The following is a 13,385-nucleotide window of genomic DNA, read 5'->3' on the forward strand; positions in this document are numbered from 1 at the left end:
CACACCCATTCCCACCACCGGATTTCCATGCCCCTTCCCTCCCTCCTTTCCCCCAAGAGCCTGAAGCAAAGGAAGGCCACAGGAGATTGGACATGGGAAGAATAAGGAAGGAAAAGGAAGGGCATGTCATTAGAAGGGGATGTTCTCTCAAGCCCAGCTCCTCCCAGCTTCCCCACTCACCTGAATTGAAAGGAGCTAAGTTGCCCAGCGAGGGCTGAGCCAGAGCTGGTCCAGACAAGAGGACCGGGGCCAGGCGAGGCAAGGTTGGGGCAGTCCCGAGGGGCATGGAAGCAGGTGTGGTGGCAGGTGGGGCCTTGGGAACTGGGGGAGCCTCAGGTGCCGGGGCTAAGTCGTAGCACTTGCTTTCACTCTTAAGCTGGGCTCGGACTGCTTCCTTGAGCTTGGCCAGGTGCTGACGGGAAAAGAGATGGCCTCGGCAGGAGACATAGAAATCATACTTGACATCACAGTAGGGGCAGTCGGTGCGCTGGGCTGCCAAGGGTCCCTCACTGCTGCCCCCAGTGCTCCCTGCAGCTGTTCCCTGTAGTTTGGCCTTCTTTTCCTTGGCACGAGCGTTCTGGAACCAGACCTGGATGACTCTCTTGGGCAGCCCAATCTCCTCCCCTAGCACCTCACACTCCTGCATGGTGGGGGTACGGTAAGCTTCATAGCAGGCTTTCATGATCTTCAGCTGCAGGCTGCTCATCTGGGTCCTGTAGCGCCGCTGCCCCATTCCGTCTGGAACCCCAGTCCCACCTCCAGGTCCCCCACTGGTCCCTCCAGCCCCAGGGGATTCTGGTTCAGCAAGGCTGGAAGCAGATGAATCACTCAGATCTCCTGCAGACAGACTGCAAGCCTCACTCTCTGGAGAAGCTTTAGGTGGGTCATCTGGGCCCTCTTCCTCACTGGGTGGAGGGGGAGGTGGGAGAGGGAGAGGTGGCTCTGGTGTTGGGGTGGTGGCCTCTTTCCCAGGTGGTAGGAAAGGCAGGGGCCCAGAAGCAGGGGTGGCGGTGGGGTAGGGAAAAGCAGGTGCTTCCCTCTTTGGGGCCTCCCTCCCAGTGCCATCATCTACCTTGCCCAACAAGAGGTTGAACTTGGGCAAGGATGCAGGGGTGGCTGTGGCAGGGGGCTTGACTGCCGGACTAGGCACCCCCCCAGGGGTGCTTCGAAACTGGCCTTTCCTCTCCCGGGCCCTGGTATTCTGGAACCAGACCTGAACCACTCGCTTTTTGAGCCCCACCTCCTCAGAGATGCAGTCGAGCATCTTGCGTGTTGGGTTAGAATCCTGCATGTACCAACGGTACAGGATCTCCAGCTGCTCAGGTAAGATGGTGGTGCGCAGCCGCTTGTCCCTGGGGGGCTCACCCTCCCCTCCTCCCCCTGCTTCACTGCCTGTGGGGGACAAGCTGCCATCCTCAAGCTTCCGTTTAAGAGGTGGCCCTGGCATTGGTGAGGTGGCTGCCACCAGGGGGCTTCTCTCCCCAAACACCAGCAAGGGCAGATCTAGGAGTTGCGGGGGACCACTGGGCTGCATAGATGGTAGGAAGTGTAGTCGGCGGTGACTGGTCAGGAGGTCCTGGCTGGAGAAAGAAATGGCACACTGGTCACAGGTGTGGGCTGGGGAAGGTGACGGAGTAGGCTTCTCTTCAGGGTCTTTGCCTCCTGCCTTTGTTGCCTCTGCTTGGCTCAGCTCCTCCCCATCCAGAGGCTCTGGTAATGGACCCTCAGGCCCTGCCGGGGGTTCAAGGCCCTGGTCCTCCTCTACTTCTTCCTCTTCCACCTCTTCCTCCTCTTCCCCTCTCTCTGCCTCTTCCTCCTCCTCTTCAGGGGTCTGGTCATCATAGCACTTCTTGAGGTGGCGCACCAACTCAAAAACACAGGAGAAAGTGGCATGGCAACGCCTGCAGCCAGAGGCTCCCCCGGTGCCTCCTCCACTTGGCATGGGCCCACCCTCACAGGCATTTTTACGTGCTTTCTGACGGGCATTCTGGAACCACACCACCACCACACGGCTAGCCAGACCCAACAGACTTGCGAGTCGTTCCACCTCTCCGTCTTTGGGGTAGGCACTAGTCTCAAAAAAAGACTGCAGGGCTTGGGTCTGGAACTCTGTGAACTTGGTTCTGGAGAACCGGCGGCTGGCAGGCACCAGGGGAGGAATATTCCCTCTGGAGCTTTCTTCCTCCTCTGTGGGCCAGCGTCCCCCTGCTCGGCTTCGCTCTTCAGGGGCACGGATCCCCGCTGCCTCAGGCTCTGGGACCAGGAAGGGTGGGGCCAGTTGGGGAGCAGGTGAATCCAGAGACCCATCAGGAGGTCTGGGGGTCTCTGCAGGGGGTGGGTATAGGCTGTCATAGCTCTTTCGAAACTGAGCAGCATAACGGCTCAGGGCTTCAAAGGGCAGAAAGCGGCGGTGGACATGTTCCTCGTGTGTCTTGAGGATAAGCATATTGGAGAAGAGTTTCCCACAGGCCCCACAGGCCAGCTTGTCCCCACCCCCGAGGGTCTCAGGTGGAGGTGGGGTAGGGGGAGGGGGCACAGCTTGTTTCCCTTCATTGTACTGAATCACCAGCTCAAAGCCAAAGTTTTCTAGAAGGGCTTTGGCTGCAGTGCGGGCAGCCTCATTGGGCAGTAGGTGAGGGGGTGAGGAAGGCGCTGCCTCATTACCCTCTTTGGCCATGGGGGGCCGCTCCCACTCCTTCTCAGCCAGCTCAGCCTTTGGAGGTGGTGGTGGTGGAGGAGGAGTGGCAGCTGGCAGGGACAGCATGGGTGCAGGCCCAGCTAACGTCAGCTTGGGCCCCACCTTGAGATCGTGGAGGTAGAAGGGCAGAAGCAGCTGTTGCTGCTGGAGCTTAAGCAGTGATTCGGGCACCAGAGGGAATGGGGGCAAGACTGGTGGGGTGAAGAGAGGGGCTGGGAATCGGTGCAGGTCCAAGGGAGGTGGGGGAGGGGACAGGAAAGGCAGTCCAGATATGAAGCCACTGGGGTCAGGGCCCTTCTTCTCAGTGCCCACCTCCCCCTCTGTCTCGCCTTCCTTGGGCTCTTCTTGGCTTCGCTCTGGCCCTTCAATCTTGGAGTCAGTCTTGGTTCCCCGAGAGCGAGTCTGATGCAGAACTGACCGCATGTGGATCTCCAGGGTGGAGCTCTGGTTGTAGGAGACTCGGCAGACTGTGCACTTAAAGGGCTTGTCTGTGGCAGCAGTGGTGGTAGGTGGGGCACCAGCCTCTCCCCGGGCAGGGGCGGAGGGGTCAATGGCAGCCTTCTTCATCTTATGAAGGTGGGAGACAGAATTATAATGAACCAACAGAATATTCTTCTGGGTGAAGGACTCCTTACACACAGTGCACTTATAGGGCCGGGCAGGGTCAAGAAACTTGTCCAGGGCAAAGTTGGTGGTTTTCCGATAGGTTAGAGGATGGCGAGGATCAGCTGGAGCTGGCTCTGCAGAGCGGAGCTCCCCAGTGGTCCCCTCTTCCTCCTCAGCCATGGTGGGCAGAGGAGCTACATCTTCAGCTTGGGCATCAGGCTGAGGGACTGGAGATGGGGCTGGAGAAGGGGGTTGACCAGGGCTTCCCGAGGGTTTGTCTGGGGCCTCAGCTGAGGCCAGGGGAGGCTCAGGAAGAGGATCTGGACTGGCTTCTGGGGTCAGGTTAGGGCCTTCTAAGGGAGAGAGAAGAAGGTACAATGAGCAGGAACTTCATTTAAGCCAGACCCCACCCACTCAATGTCAGGGAGTTGGCCTTGGCCTCAGTCATCTTCAGACCTTGTTGGCCCATGGAGCCCACGTCCCCTTTCGTGGTACCTTGGGAGGTTTATTGTTCCCTTCCTTACCTGCTGCCTGGTCTCTTCTGGGTGCAGGCTCTGGCCCATGAGTCTGGGGTTCTTGGCCATCATCCAGAGGGCTTAATGTGGGTCCAGACAGCACTTTGGTTGTAAATGTCATCTCTACAGTTGTAGCCTGCAATGGGAAAGAGCCTAGTGGCATCACCACCACCACCCACTGCCTCTATGGTACTCCTGACCCATCTGCCCTGTACCTATACCTGTGCTGAGCTCCCTCTCCACAGATCCAGCCTCCTGTCTGGACAAACCTCCCACCTAATTGCTGCTTTTGCTACAGGTGGGAGAGCCTGGGCTGCTGCCTCTCCTGTTTGGCTCCCTCTTTCCCCAAGCCAGAAGTCATTGTTCTTTGAGGCTCCCTGGTCTGGCAGGCCTGTACCCGCTGTTCAGCAGCACTTCTCAGGACTTAATGAAAGTGAAACAGAAGCCTAGTCTTCTCATCTCTGAGGCAGCTAGACAAGCTCAGTTCTGAGGCTCCTTCTCTAAAATCCAACTTTGAATCCATGAAATGCTGCTTTTGTCACCAACACATGCACTTGCCTGAATGCTCCTGCCTCTTCCTCCCCTCCTGCACAGCCCTAACAAGGCCAAGTTGGACCGTTCTCACCCAGCCAACACACACGCTTGTCCGAATGCCCCCTTCCCCCAACACACGCACTAGCCTGAATGCCCCTGCATTTTCCTCCCCCACTGCACAGCCCTAATAAGGGCACCATTGGACCATCCTCACACAGCCTGTACTCACTACAAGCAGCAGCTTCTCAACGCACTCCGGCACCACGTTGTGCAGGTGGCTAAGGTGGAAGTGCAGGGCAGGCCGGCCCACCAGCTGCTCCTGGCACAGCGGGCATCTGTACTTGGGCTGTACTGCATGCTGGGAGAGTGTATGAGCCCTCACCTGGCTGGACTCTGGGCTCAGGAAGCTGCAGTATGGACAGCAGTAGACCTGGAGGGTACATATGGGCAGTGGAGGAAGTGTCAGGGAAGGATGCGACCCACCATTACATAGTCCTTTGGATGCAGCACTGGCCCCCACTCCTTTTTTTTGAGAGAGAGCCTGGGTCTGTCACCCACGCTGGAGTGCAGTGGCATAATCTTGGCTTGCTGCAACCTCCGCCTTCTGGGTTCAAGCAATTCTCCTGCCTCAGCCTCCGAAGCAGCTGGGATTACAAGCATGTGCCACCAAGCTTGGCTAATTTTTGTATTTTTAGAGAGACAGGGTTTTGCTATGCTGGCCAGTCTGGTCTCTAACTCCTGACCTCGGTGATCTACTCATCTTGGCCTCCCAAAGTGCTGGGACTACAGGTGTGAGCCAAAGCGCCTGGCGTCTCTCTCCTAATTTAAGAGGAACTAGCCAGATAGGAAGGCATTACAGCGGACCCAGCCTCCAGCCACAGTCCTGAGAGCTAGCTCCTTCCCGCTTTCCCTTGGATTGGGACATAGGCCTAGCTTAGGCCGCTACCTTGCACTCCTTCTTTGGCCCTCTTCCACCATCTTGGCCGCTCTGCCTTTTCTTGGTGTCTTTCCTAGTCTTTGCTGCTGGCCTCAACTCTCCAGCTAAGTGATGGCTCTGAACCTACCTGCCCCCACCTCGGATTTAGTTTTCTTTTCTTACCTACGCTATCCTGCCTGTGTCTGCTCTGTGAAATGACTCCATTTCCTCTGGGCACTTTCTGGACCCAGAGGCTCCCTTGTCCCTGGCCACTCTGCCTCTGTGAACTGTCTCCTGAAGAGGGGCCCTACCTGTCTGCTTAGAAGCCGGTTTATCCTCCCTCAGGCTTAGCAGCTTCCACCTTATTTTCCACCTTTTTTTCCTTCATCGTAATGTGAATAAACATGACAGCTCCCCTAGTGGCCCAGGAAACTTCTGGCCCAGCCCTCTCAGCTCATTTTCAGCCATACTTCCAGAGGGGTGAGGCTGCCAGAGCCCCATCATCACCTGACTGCCAGACCCTGTCCAGTCTGCATCCAGGCTGGCACAGGCCTGCATGTCAGGGAGGGCATGGCCGTAAGGGAAGGGGATCCACATGCTCATCTTAATGCACCTAGCCCCTAGAGCAGACATCTGGGAGAGGTCTGTTGGCGGGAGCAGGAGTTAGGAAGAAAAGATGCTGAGGACGTAAGGCATTACTTCAGCTTGCAGTAATGCAATAAATTGAATATTGCAATAACAATAAGTGCTACATACGGCAGTCCAGCTTAGAGAGCTATGAGGCATAGGATGGCATCTCAAACCAGGGGTTGGGAATGCCCTCAGAACCAACTTTCAGCCCATAGAGCTGCCATTCCTGGGTGCTGCCTAGCTCTGAGTCCTGGTGATTTAGAGATTTGTGGCACATGCTGTCAGCCTGAGTCATTTGGTTGGTGCCTCTACCCTTAGCAAGGGGTGCCAGGACAGTTCCATCTAGGCTCAGGGCTTTTTGTAGGGTAGGAACACCGGTGTCTTGTCTTTCTGCTCCTAACTGAGGGATAAAGAGCTGGGCATAGCTGATTGTTTGCTTTTGCCTTTCTCTTTTCATTTATTTACTGCTTTCCTCCCCTCCTTCTAGCATCTACCCGCACTCTTTCCTACTCTTAGCACAATTCCTTTCCTCATTTCCAATCCCACAAGTTCCTGTCTCCCTCCTGTCATCTCCCTCCGTGCTTGACCCTTCTGGGCCAGCTCTGCCCCACATGGTGCTGAATATGTGGAACTGGACCTGGGTGGAATTTCTTAACTGTGCTATTCTGAGTGAAATAAGTCAAAGCATGACAAATTAGGTCTGCCTTCAGAATATGAACAGATCTCAGAGCCAGGCCCCCACTTCAGCTCTTCCCAGTTACCCCAGTTCTGACCATGGTCTGGTTGGCACTGTCTCTGGAAGGGCCAGTCTTGTTCTCTGTCTCTTCTGAAGCTGAGGATGAAAGGAAAGGAGATTAAGGAACTTTGACAACCCTCAAGATGATTTGTAGCAGACAGCCCCCAGGGTAGGGAGTTGGGCACTAACTAGGGAAAGGGCAGGAAACTCAGTAGGCAGGTGAGTCTTGTCAAGGGATGACTCCGGGTCAGTAGGATGGTCAGATCTGAGTTCTCAAAGAGGGCAGAAGTGCCTAGTGCCCCATGGCTCAGCCTCCTGTCCCCCTGATGAGCCCTTTCTTTAATCAGTTTTGCTCCTTCAGCACAGACATTGCTGGCTCCTGGGTTACTGCAAGGCCCCATGAGTGTCTCAATGTAGGAGTACTTGAGGGGAAGGGAGGGAAAAAAGACCAGATGAACAACTCACCCAATTGTTCTGTCTTGTTCTGGGCATCTTTCTCAGGGGTGGGTGGCTCAGCTATGGGGGTGACAGGAGCCTTCCCTGTGTAGGATGGGGAGAGAGTCAGCTTAAAGAGATTCAGCATCAGGGAAGGGAGGACATAGGGCAGAGGAAGCAGGACAAGCAGCAAGTCAATGAAGGAGAAAATGGATGGATCAATCAACAGGCAGGAGAGTATGAAAAGCCAACAAAAAGAAATACCTACACAGAAGGTAGAGGGAAAATTACAGTAATTGAACTGGTAGGGCCTAGGAGATCATTTTGTGAGAGTCCAGCTCCTGTCCTTCTATAGAAGTCCAGTGGTAGACAGCAGAAACAAGACCAAACTCAGCTCCTAGTCTTAATTGACCCAGGAAGTGGGAAGCCCCAGAAATGTGGGAGAGGCACTGAAGAAGGAAGCCTCAGTTGAATGGAAGCAGCTGCTGTGGTGAGCAGGAAGTGGCAGGTCTAGCTGGGAGAGGAGATTACCACTCAAGTAAGAATTGACAGATGTGTAGGAATTTATTTTCGGTGGCAGCCTAATTAAAGTGTTAAAAGTTCCTTAACTCCATTCAGCCCTGCGCCGGGATCGTTAGCTATTGATCTGGGCCCCTCCGGCACTTAACTCCAGCCAGCATATTGGCAATTCAATTAGCACCAGTCAATGCTGCGTGTTCCTGGCTCCTGCTCCCCATGTCCTCACCCTTGCCCACCACTGGCTCTACAAAGCCCGACGCCCATGCCCACCTCTGGCAGCCCCTTCCAGGCTCTCCTCCTGCACCCTTGGGATCAATGGTGCCTGGCTGGCTGTTCCCGGCCTCTGTTGGTACAACCTCAGCTGCCTAAGGGTGACTCTAAGCCCAGCCTTAGGGCTGAAGACCTCCTAGGAGACAGGAAGAGGCTGGGAAGCTTGTCAGGGGCCTCTTCCCATCCCTGCTGCCTTTGGATCATGCCCACAGCTCCTATCTCCTTCCAAAAAGCCCTGGCCCAACACAAACCAGATTCCGTCCTTTTCTACCTTCCCTCTCCTTCCCACCCAGCTACCGCCTGTCACCCCCCAGCATTACTAGGACACTAGTCACTATTCAGGATCACTAGGTGGTTCCTCCTCACCACCTTCCCATTCTATGTCATCTACCCAGCAAAGCTCCTGCCCTTCTTTGCCCCTCCTCTCAAGGTAGCCTCCATGGTGCCTGATGCCCCCATTCTGTCTTAACCTTCACAGCTTCTTCCCATTTGCTATAGATGGCCCACAGGCCCACTTCTTCCTTGTATCTCTAACTCTGCAGCCCCCCTGCTCCCCACATCCTGCTGCCCTCCCTGCCCAGCCCTTATTCTCCAGTCCCCTCTTCCTTACCGGGAGTCTGGAGCTGCCTGTGGCTGAAGCTCAGGATGCTCTGAAGAGCTGCGGGTCCTTCCTCAGCAGTTGGGCCATTCTGTAGCAGCTGCAGATGCCTCTGGGCCTGGGCATCGCGGTGGGCAGGTGTGCGCAGGTGTTGTAGCATAGCCAAGCGGGAGGGTGTCTCCCACGCACACAACAGGCAGTGGTATAGCCCCAGCTCTGCCCCTGCCTCCGCTCCCTCCATTTCCAGCAGAAACTAGAACCATGGGAAGAGGCTGGCTCAGGCCCAGAAGGGACACCCCAGATCTCAGGGGAGTTTTTTACATATATATTTTTTTGAGAACAGAGTCTTGCTCTGTTGCCCAGGCTGGAGTGCAGTGGCATGATCTCACTCACTGCAACCTCTGTCTTCTGGGTTCAGTGATTTTCATGCCTCAGCCTCCCAAGTAGCTGGGATTACAGGCATGTGCATCACACCTGGCTAATTTTTGTTTTTTAGGTAGAGATGGGGTTTCACCATGTTGGCCAGGCTGGTCTCGAACTACTAACTTTAAGTGATCCTCCCACCTTGGCCTCCCAAAGTGCTGGGACTACAGGCGTGAGCCACCACACCCAGCTTCAGGGGAATTCTTTGCCTCCCCCAAGAGAGACTGACTAGCAGCAGCCCCCCTACCACCCCTCACCTCCTCCTCCCGAAACTCCCTCTTTTCCTCCTGTGGCCACCTGAGTATTACTGCTTGCTCTTCGCAACCTTTTCTCTTTCTCCTACCACTCCTGGACTCCCTCCCAGCATGCGAATGGAGTCTGGTTCCATCCTCTTGAACCTCTGGTGACATGACAGACTGAGCTGACACAACCCTCCCTCCAGGGCCAAACACCAGAAGAGCCAAATAAAGTCTGTTTCACTTGTCAGTCTACTATCCTTTAGTTTCTTTCTCCATGTCTGTCACTTTGTTACCCTGCTGCATACTTTCCTTTTTCTCCATTTGTAACCCTGGGTTTTTCTATCACTCTCTCATTCTGCATCTCTTTCCTCCATCCCCATTCCCTTCTCCTCTTCCAGTGGCCCTTCCTGACCCAGCCTCACCTTATAGATTTGGCTGTTTTCTTCGTGGGCTGCACCCCTGGCATGCAGCTGCATCTTCTCCTTGCTGTTGGACTCAAAGTCACAGATGTTGCAGCGCAGGTGCAGCGGGGAGATGGACCCATAAGGAGCCCCATCTCCCAGGGGCAGTGGGGAAGGGGTGCCTACGGCCCCACCTCCTTCCCGCAGGTGGGCTGCCAGCTGGTACTTCTGAGCATGTTTGTCAGTCTTGAGGTGGAGTTGGAAGTTGGCCTTGAGCTGGGTGCCATAGCAGCAAAGTTTGCAGCGGTGGGTGTCACCAGCCACCTCTTTCCATTCAGCTTCCGGGAGGCTCCGGCCTATGCTGCAGTGGTAGAGCAGCAGCTCCAGGCTGTCTGTGCTGAAGGCCTGGCACACTAGGCAGCGGAACACCTTCAGGGACGGGCTATCATCTGGGGGTGGTGAGGTGGGCAGGCTGTCGGATGAGGAACCCAGGAGCTGACTTGGAGGCAGGTGGGCATCAGGGGATAGGCTTCCAGGGGCTAGAGGACAGAAACAGATTAGTGGCCCAAGAAAGAAATGGGACAGGGTTGGTTCACTATGTGGGGAGGTGGGTTAATGAGGGGGCAGTGCTCTGAGGGACTTATGATTACCTAAGTGGGAGTTGCTCCTTGGGAGAAAGCAAGGAATAGGGTTTTGGCCCTGGGGAGGAGAGAAGAGGAAAGAAGTTCAGAAGCTTACCAGGTGTGGAGAACTTGCGGGCAGGTGCTCCAAGGTGATGGAAACCATTGAGAAGCAGCTGGGCTTCCAGGGGCTTGTCTGGCCTCAGCCCTGGGCCAGGCAAGGGAGTCTGAGGCTGCCCTAGGGCCTGGGGCCCAAAGTACTGGAAGAGTTCAGGGGGGTTAGTGGGGGCAGCCCCTGGTGGGGGAGGAGGGCCTGGCCCCACCAGTCCAGGTGGCAGGCCCAGCGGCAGCCCCTGGTGCAGCATTAGGACATTCTGCATGTGCTTCTCAGAGGTCATATGGATGCGCAGGTTGCGGGAGATGTTTGTCTCGTAGCTGCACACCTTACACTGCCAGGATGATTTGGTCTTAGGCTCTTTGTCTCCCGCAGAGGGTGGGAGTGATGCCTCTGGGGGACTTCCTTGCCCACCAGGGCCGGCTTGGAAGCCCTGCAGGTTGGCCAGGTGCTTGTCAGACTGCATATGGATGCTGAGGTTGCCTTTGGTGGTGGTGGAGTAGTTGCAGACGTCGCAGCGGTAGGGTTTGTAGCCACAGTTGTAGCTCTCTCCACGAGCGAGGCGGGGGTGGGCGCCCCCAGCACTGCAGTAGCTGCAGTGACTGTTGCTCTCAGGGTGTTTCTCTCGCATGTGCACATCCAGGGTCTGCTGGTACTTGTAGTGCCAGTTGCACTTGGGACACTTGAGTGTTTTACAGGAGTTGCGCGAGTGGAGCAGGGACATGTGGCTGGACAGGCTGAGGCCCTGGAAGGCTGCAGGGGCCGGGGTGTAGTCATCAGCCAGGCGATAGGGCTGGGGTGGGTCACTGGGGTCTTCGGGGGAGCCCACTGGGGCAGGGAAAGTGCCCCCCTCCTTGGAGGTGGGTGAGCTTTGGTTGAGTGGGGGGCAGAGCCCTCCATCCTCTTCTTGCCCCTCGGGGAACCAATCTGGCCCTGCCTCGCCTGCTGCTGTTGGCGATTCTTTGGCTTGGGTTTGGCTGGGGTCCCAGGTGGCTGTGGGTGGAGAGGGTGGGCTGAGGGCCATGACTTCTTCATCCAAGAGGACAAGGGCCTGGACGTCTGCCTCAGTGGGGCCATCCTCTGTCTTGGCCACATTCGCCTCCATGTTCACTGTGCTGCTGTTGTCAAGGGGTATGTCAGAAGAGGGGCGAGCAGGGAGTTTCAGTTCCAGAAAGCTTATGAGGGCCTTGCAGCCTTCATCCCCCTCCTGGAGCACAGCTGGGCTACCTGACAGGCCCTGATGTTGGGCAGGGGTTAGCTTCACCCCATGAGACTGTGTATGACCCATAAAGGCCTGGGGCTTGCTGAAACCCAGGCGGCACAAAAGGCAGAGCCAGAAGACTGTCACGTGGTTGCCCCCACTGTTCCCCACGGGGCCATCTTTGGGATCTCCGGCTGGGTCTGGAGCCAGCTGGTAGCTCCAGAAAGCTCCATGCCTTCCCTCACAGGCAGCCGGAGATGGTACTGAGGTATCATGGGACAGAATTTGGTCAGAAGAGCTAAAGCCTTGGATTGGGTCAAAGCCATGTTGGATGTGAAGGGCAGTAAGGTGTGAGGGGGGTGGGTGGGCAAGGAAGTTCAGGCTGGGCTCTTCCTTGATGCCAACCTCACCCCAGGGGAAGCCCTTTGGTAACAGGAGTTCACTGCCACCTGGCAGGGACAGCTTGGCCACCAGGTAGGCCTCACCTCCAGCTGTGAAGAATAAGTGGTTGCTCAGATCCACGGGAGGGAGCCCTTCTTCCTCCTCCTGCTCCTTGTCCTTTTCCATCTCCAGGTCATTTGGTGAGAAGTGACCACAGCCAGGCCCTTCTTGGGGCTTCCCAATCTCCTTTGGTGGGACAAGGCCACAGCCCACCTCCAGGGGCTGTCCCCCTGGCTCTGAGGACCTCATGTTCTCAGAGGTGGAGGGTGCAACAGGAGGATCTTTGGTGATAGGACCAGAGGAGGTGCTGGAGGAGGAGGTGTCCGGAGGCGGGGACGGGGCATTGTGCCCAGGAGAGGGGGTGGTGCCAGTGGTAGAGGCTGAATTAAGGGTGGCCATGGTCGACGGAGGAGTGCTGAGGGCTCATGTCAGCGTGACAGCCAGTACCCTGCAGGGAGACACAAAGAGAGCAGTGCTATGAGGCTGCAGGGACCCCAGCTGGGCAGCTGGATCTCTGGATACTCCTGCCCCATCCTCTTCCCTGAACACCAGACTTAACCACTTTGCTAACCTGAAATTTCACTTAGTGTCTGACAGGCTTCAAAACATAGTATGTCCAACATCAGAACTCTTTATTTTTTGAGATGGAGCTTCGCTCCTGTTGCCCAGACTGGAGTGCAGTGGCTTGATCTCGGCTCACTGCAAACTCTGCCTTCCGGGTTCAAGTGATTCTCCTGCCTCAGCCCCTGAGTAGCTGGGATTACAGGCATGCGCCACGACGCCTGACTACTTTTGTTATTTTTAATAGAGACAGTGTTTCTCCATGTTGGTCAGGCTGGTCTCAAACTCCCAACCTCAGATAATCCACCTGACTTGGCCTCCCAAAGTGCTGGGATCACAGGCGTGAGCCACCGTGCCTGGCCTAGAACTCTATTTGTCCCCTGAACCTGCTCCTCCCCATCTTTCCTATCTCAAAAGTTGGTACCAACATTCATCCAGTTGCTTAGGCTAAAAACCCAAAGATTTCTCTTGCCCTCACCCACTGGACATATCCAATTCAACAGCGACTTCTAAAACATGTCAATGCCTCCATTTATCTCCTTCACTAACATCATCCTGGGTCCTACTGAAATGCACGCAGCACAGAAGGCAGCCCATTATCATCTCTTTCCTGAACTAATAAAACAGACACCAGATTGGCCTCTCATTTCCACTGCTATCTCCTACAATGTATTTTCTCTGCATCCAGCAGCCAGAATGATGGGGGCTTTAGTTATTGCTCTGCCTTTAGCATAGAAAACAATGCCTGCCACAGTCAATAAGTGTCTTTTGAATGGCAGAATTCTAGGAAAGACTCTTGGATTTTCCATACCCTGATGAGGTAAATTCCCTAAGTCTTGCCAGAGACAGGGCACAACTGATTTCCCCTGGCATACAGGCACCATGCTTCTCTCCAGTGCCTTCCAGATCCATCTCTGGTCACAGCAT

At 55.7% G+C, this 13,385-nt stretch overlaps 2 protein-coding genes across 7 annotated transcripts in view; one reads left to right on the plus strand and one right to left on the minus strand.

Annotated features, from left to right (window-relative positions):
- The window catches only part of THTPA (thiamine triphosphatase), a 48,107-nt gene that overhangs the window by 10,278 nt on the left and 24,444 nt on the right, over positions 1-13,385 (plus strand). The gene's annotated exons all lie outside the window — the stretch shown is intronic.
- The window catches only part of ZFHX2 (zinc finger homeobox 2), a 36,335-nt gene that overhangs the window by 2,177 nt on the left and 20,773 nt on the right, over positions 1-13,385 (minus strand). Inside the window, exons 3-10 of the mRNA XM_032265472.1 lie at positions 10,259-12,345; positions 9,542-10,059; positions 8,470-8,710; positions 7,101-7,175; positions 6,673-6,731; positions 4,583-4,783; positions 3,829-3,955; positions 181-3,657 (exon numbers count right to left, since the gene is read on the minus strand). Of these exons, the coding sequence (XP_032121363.1) occupies positions 181-3,657; positions 3,829-3,955; positions 4,583-4,783; positions 6,673-6,731; positions 7,101-7,175; positions 8,470-8,710; positions 9,542-10,059; positions 10,259-12,296 (6,736 nt within the window). The 5' untranslated portion in view covers positions 12,297-12,345. The remainder of the gene's footprint in view (positions 1-180; positions 3,658-3,828; positions 3,956-4,582; positions 4,784-6,672; positions 6,732-7,100; positions 7,176-8,469; positions 8,711-9,541; positions 10,060-10,258; positions 12,346-13,385) is intronic.

Source organism: Sapajus apella, unplaced genomic scaffold (assembly GCF_009761245.1).
Source record: "Sapajus apella isolate SASKATOON/1434 unplaced genomic scaffold, GSC_monkey_1.0 scaffold151, whole genome shotgun sequence".
NCBI lineage: Eukaryota > Metazoa > Chordata > Mammalia > Primates > Cebidae > Sapajus > Sapajus apella.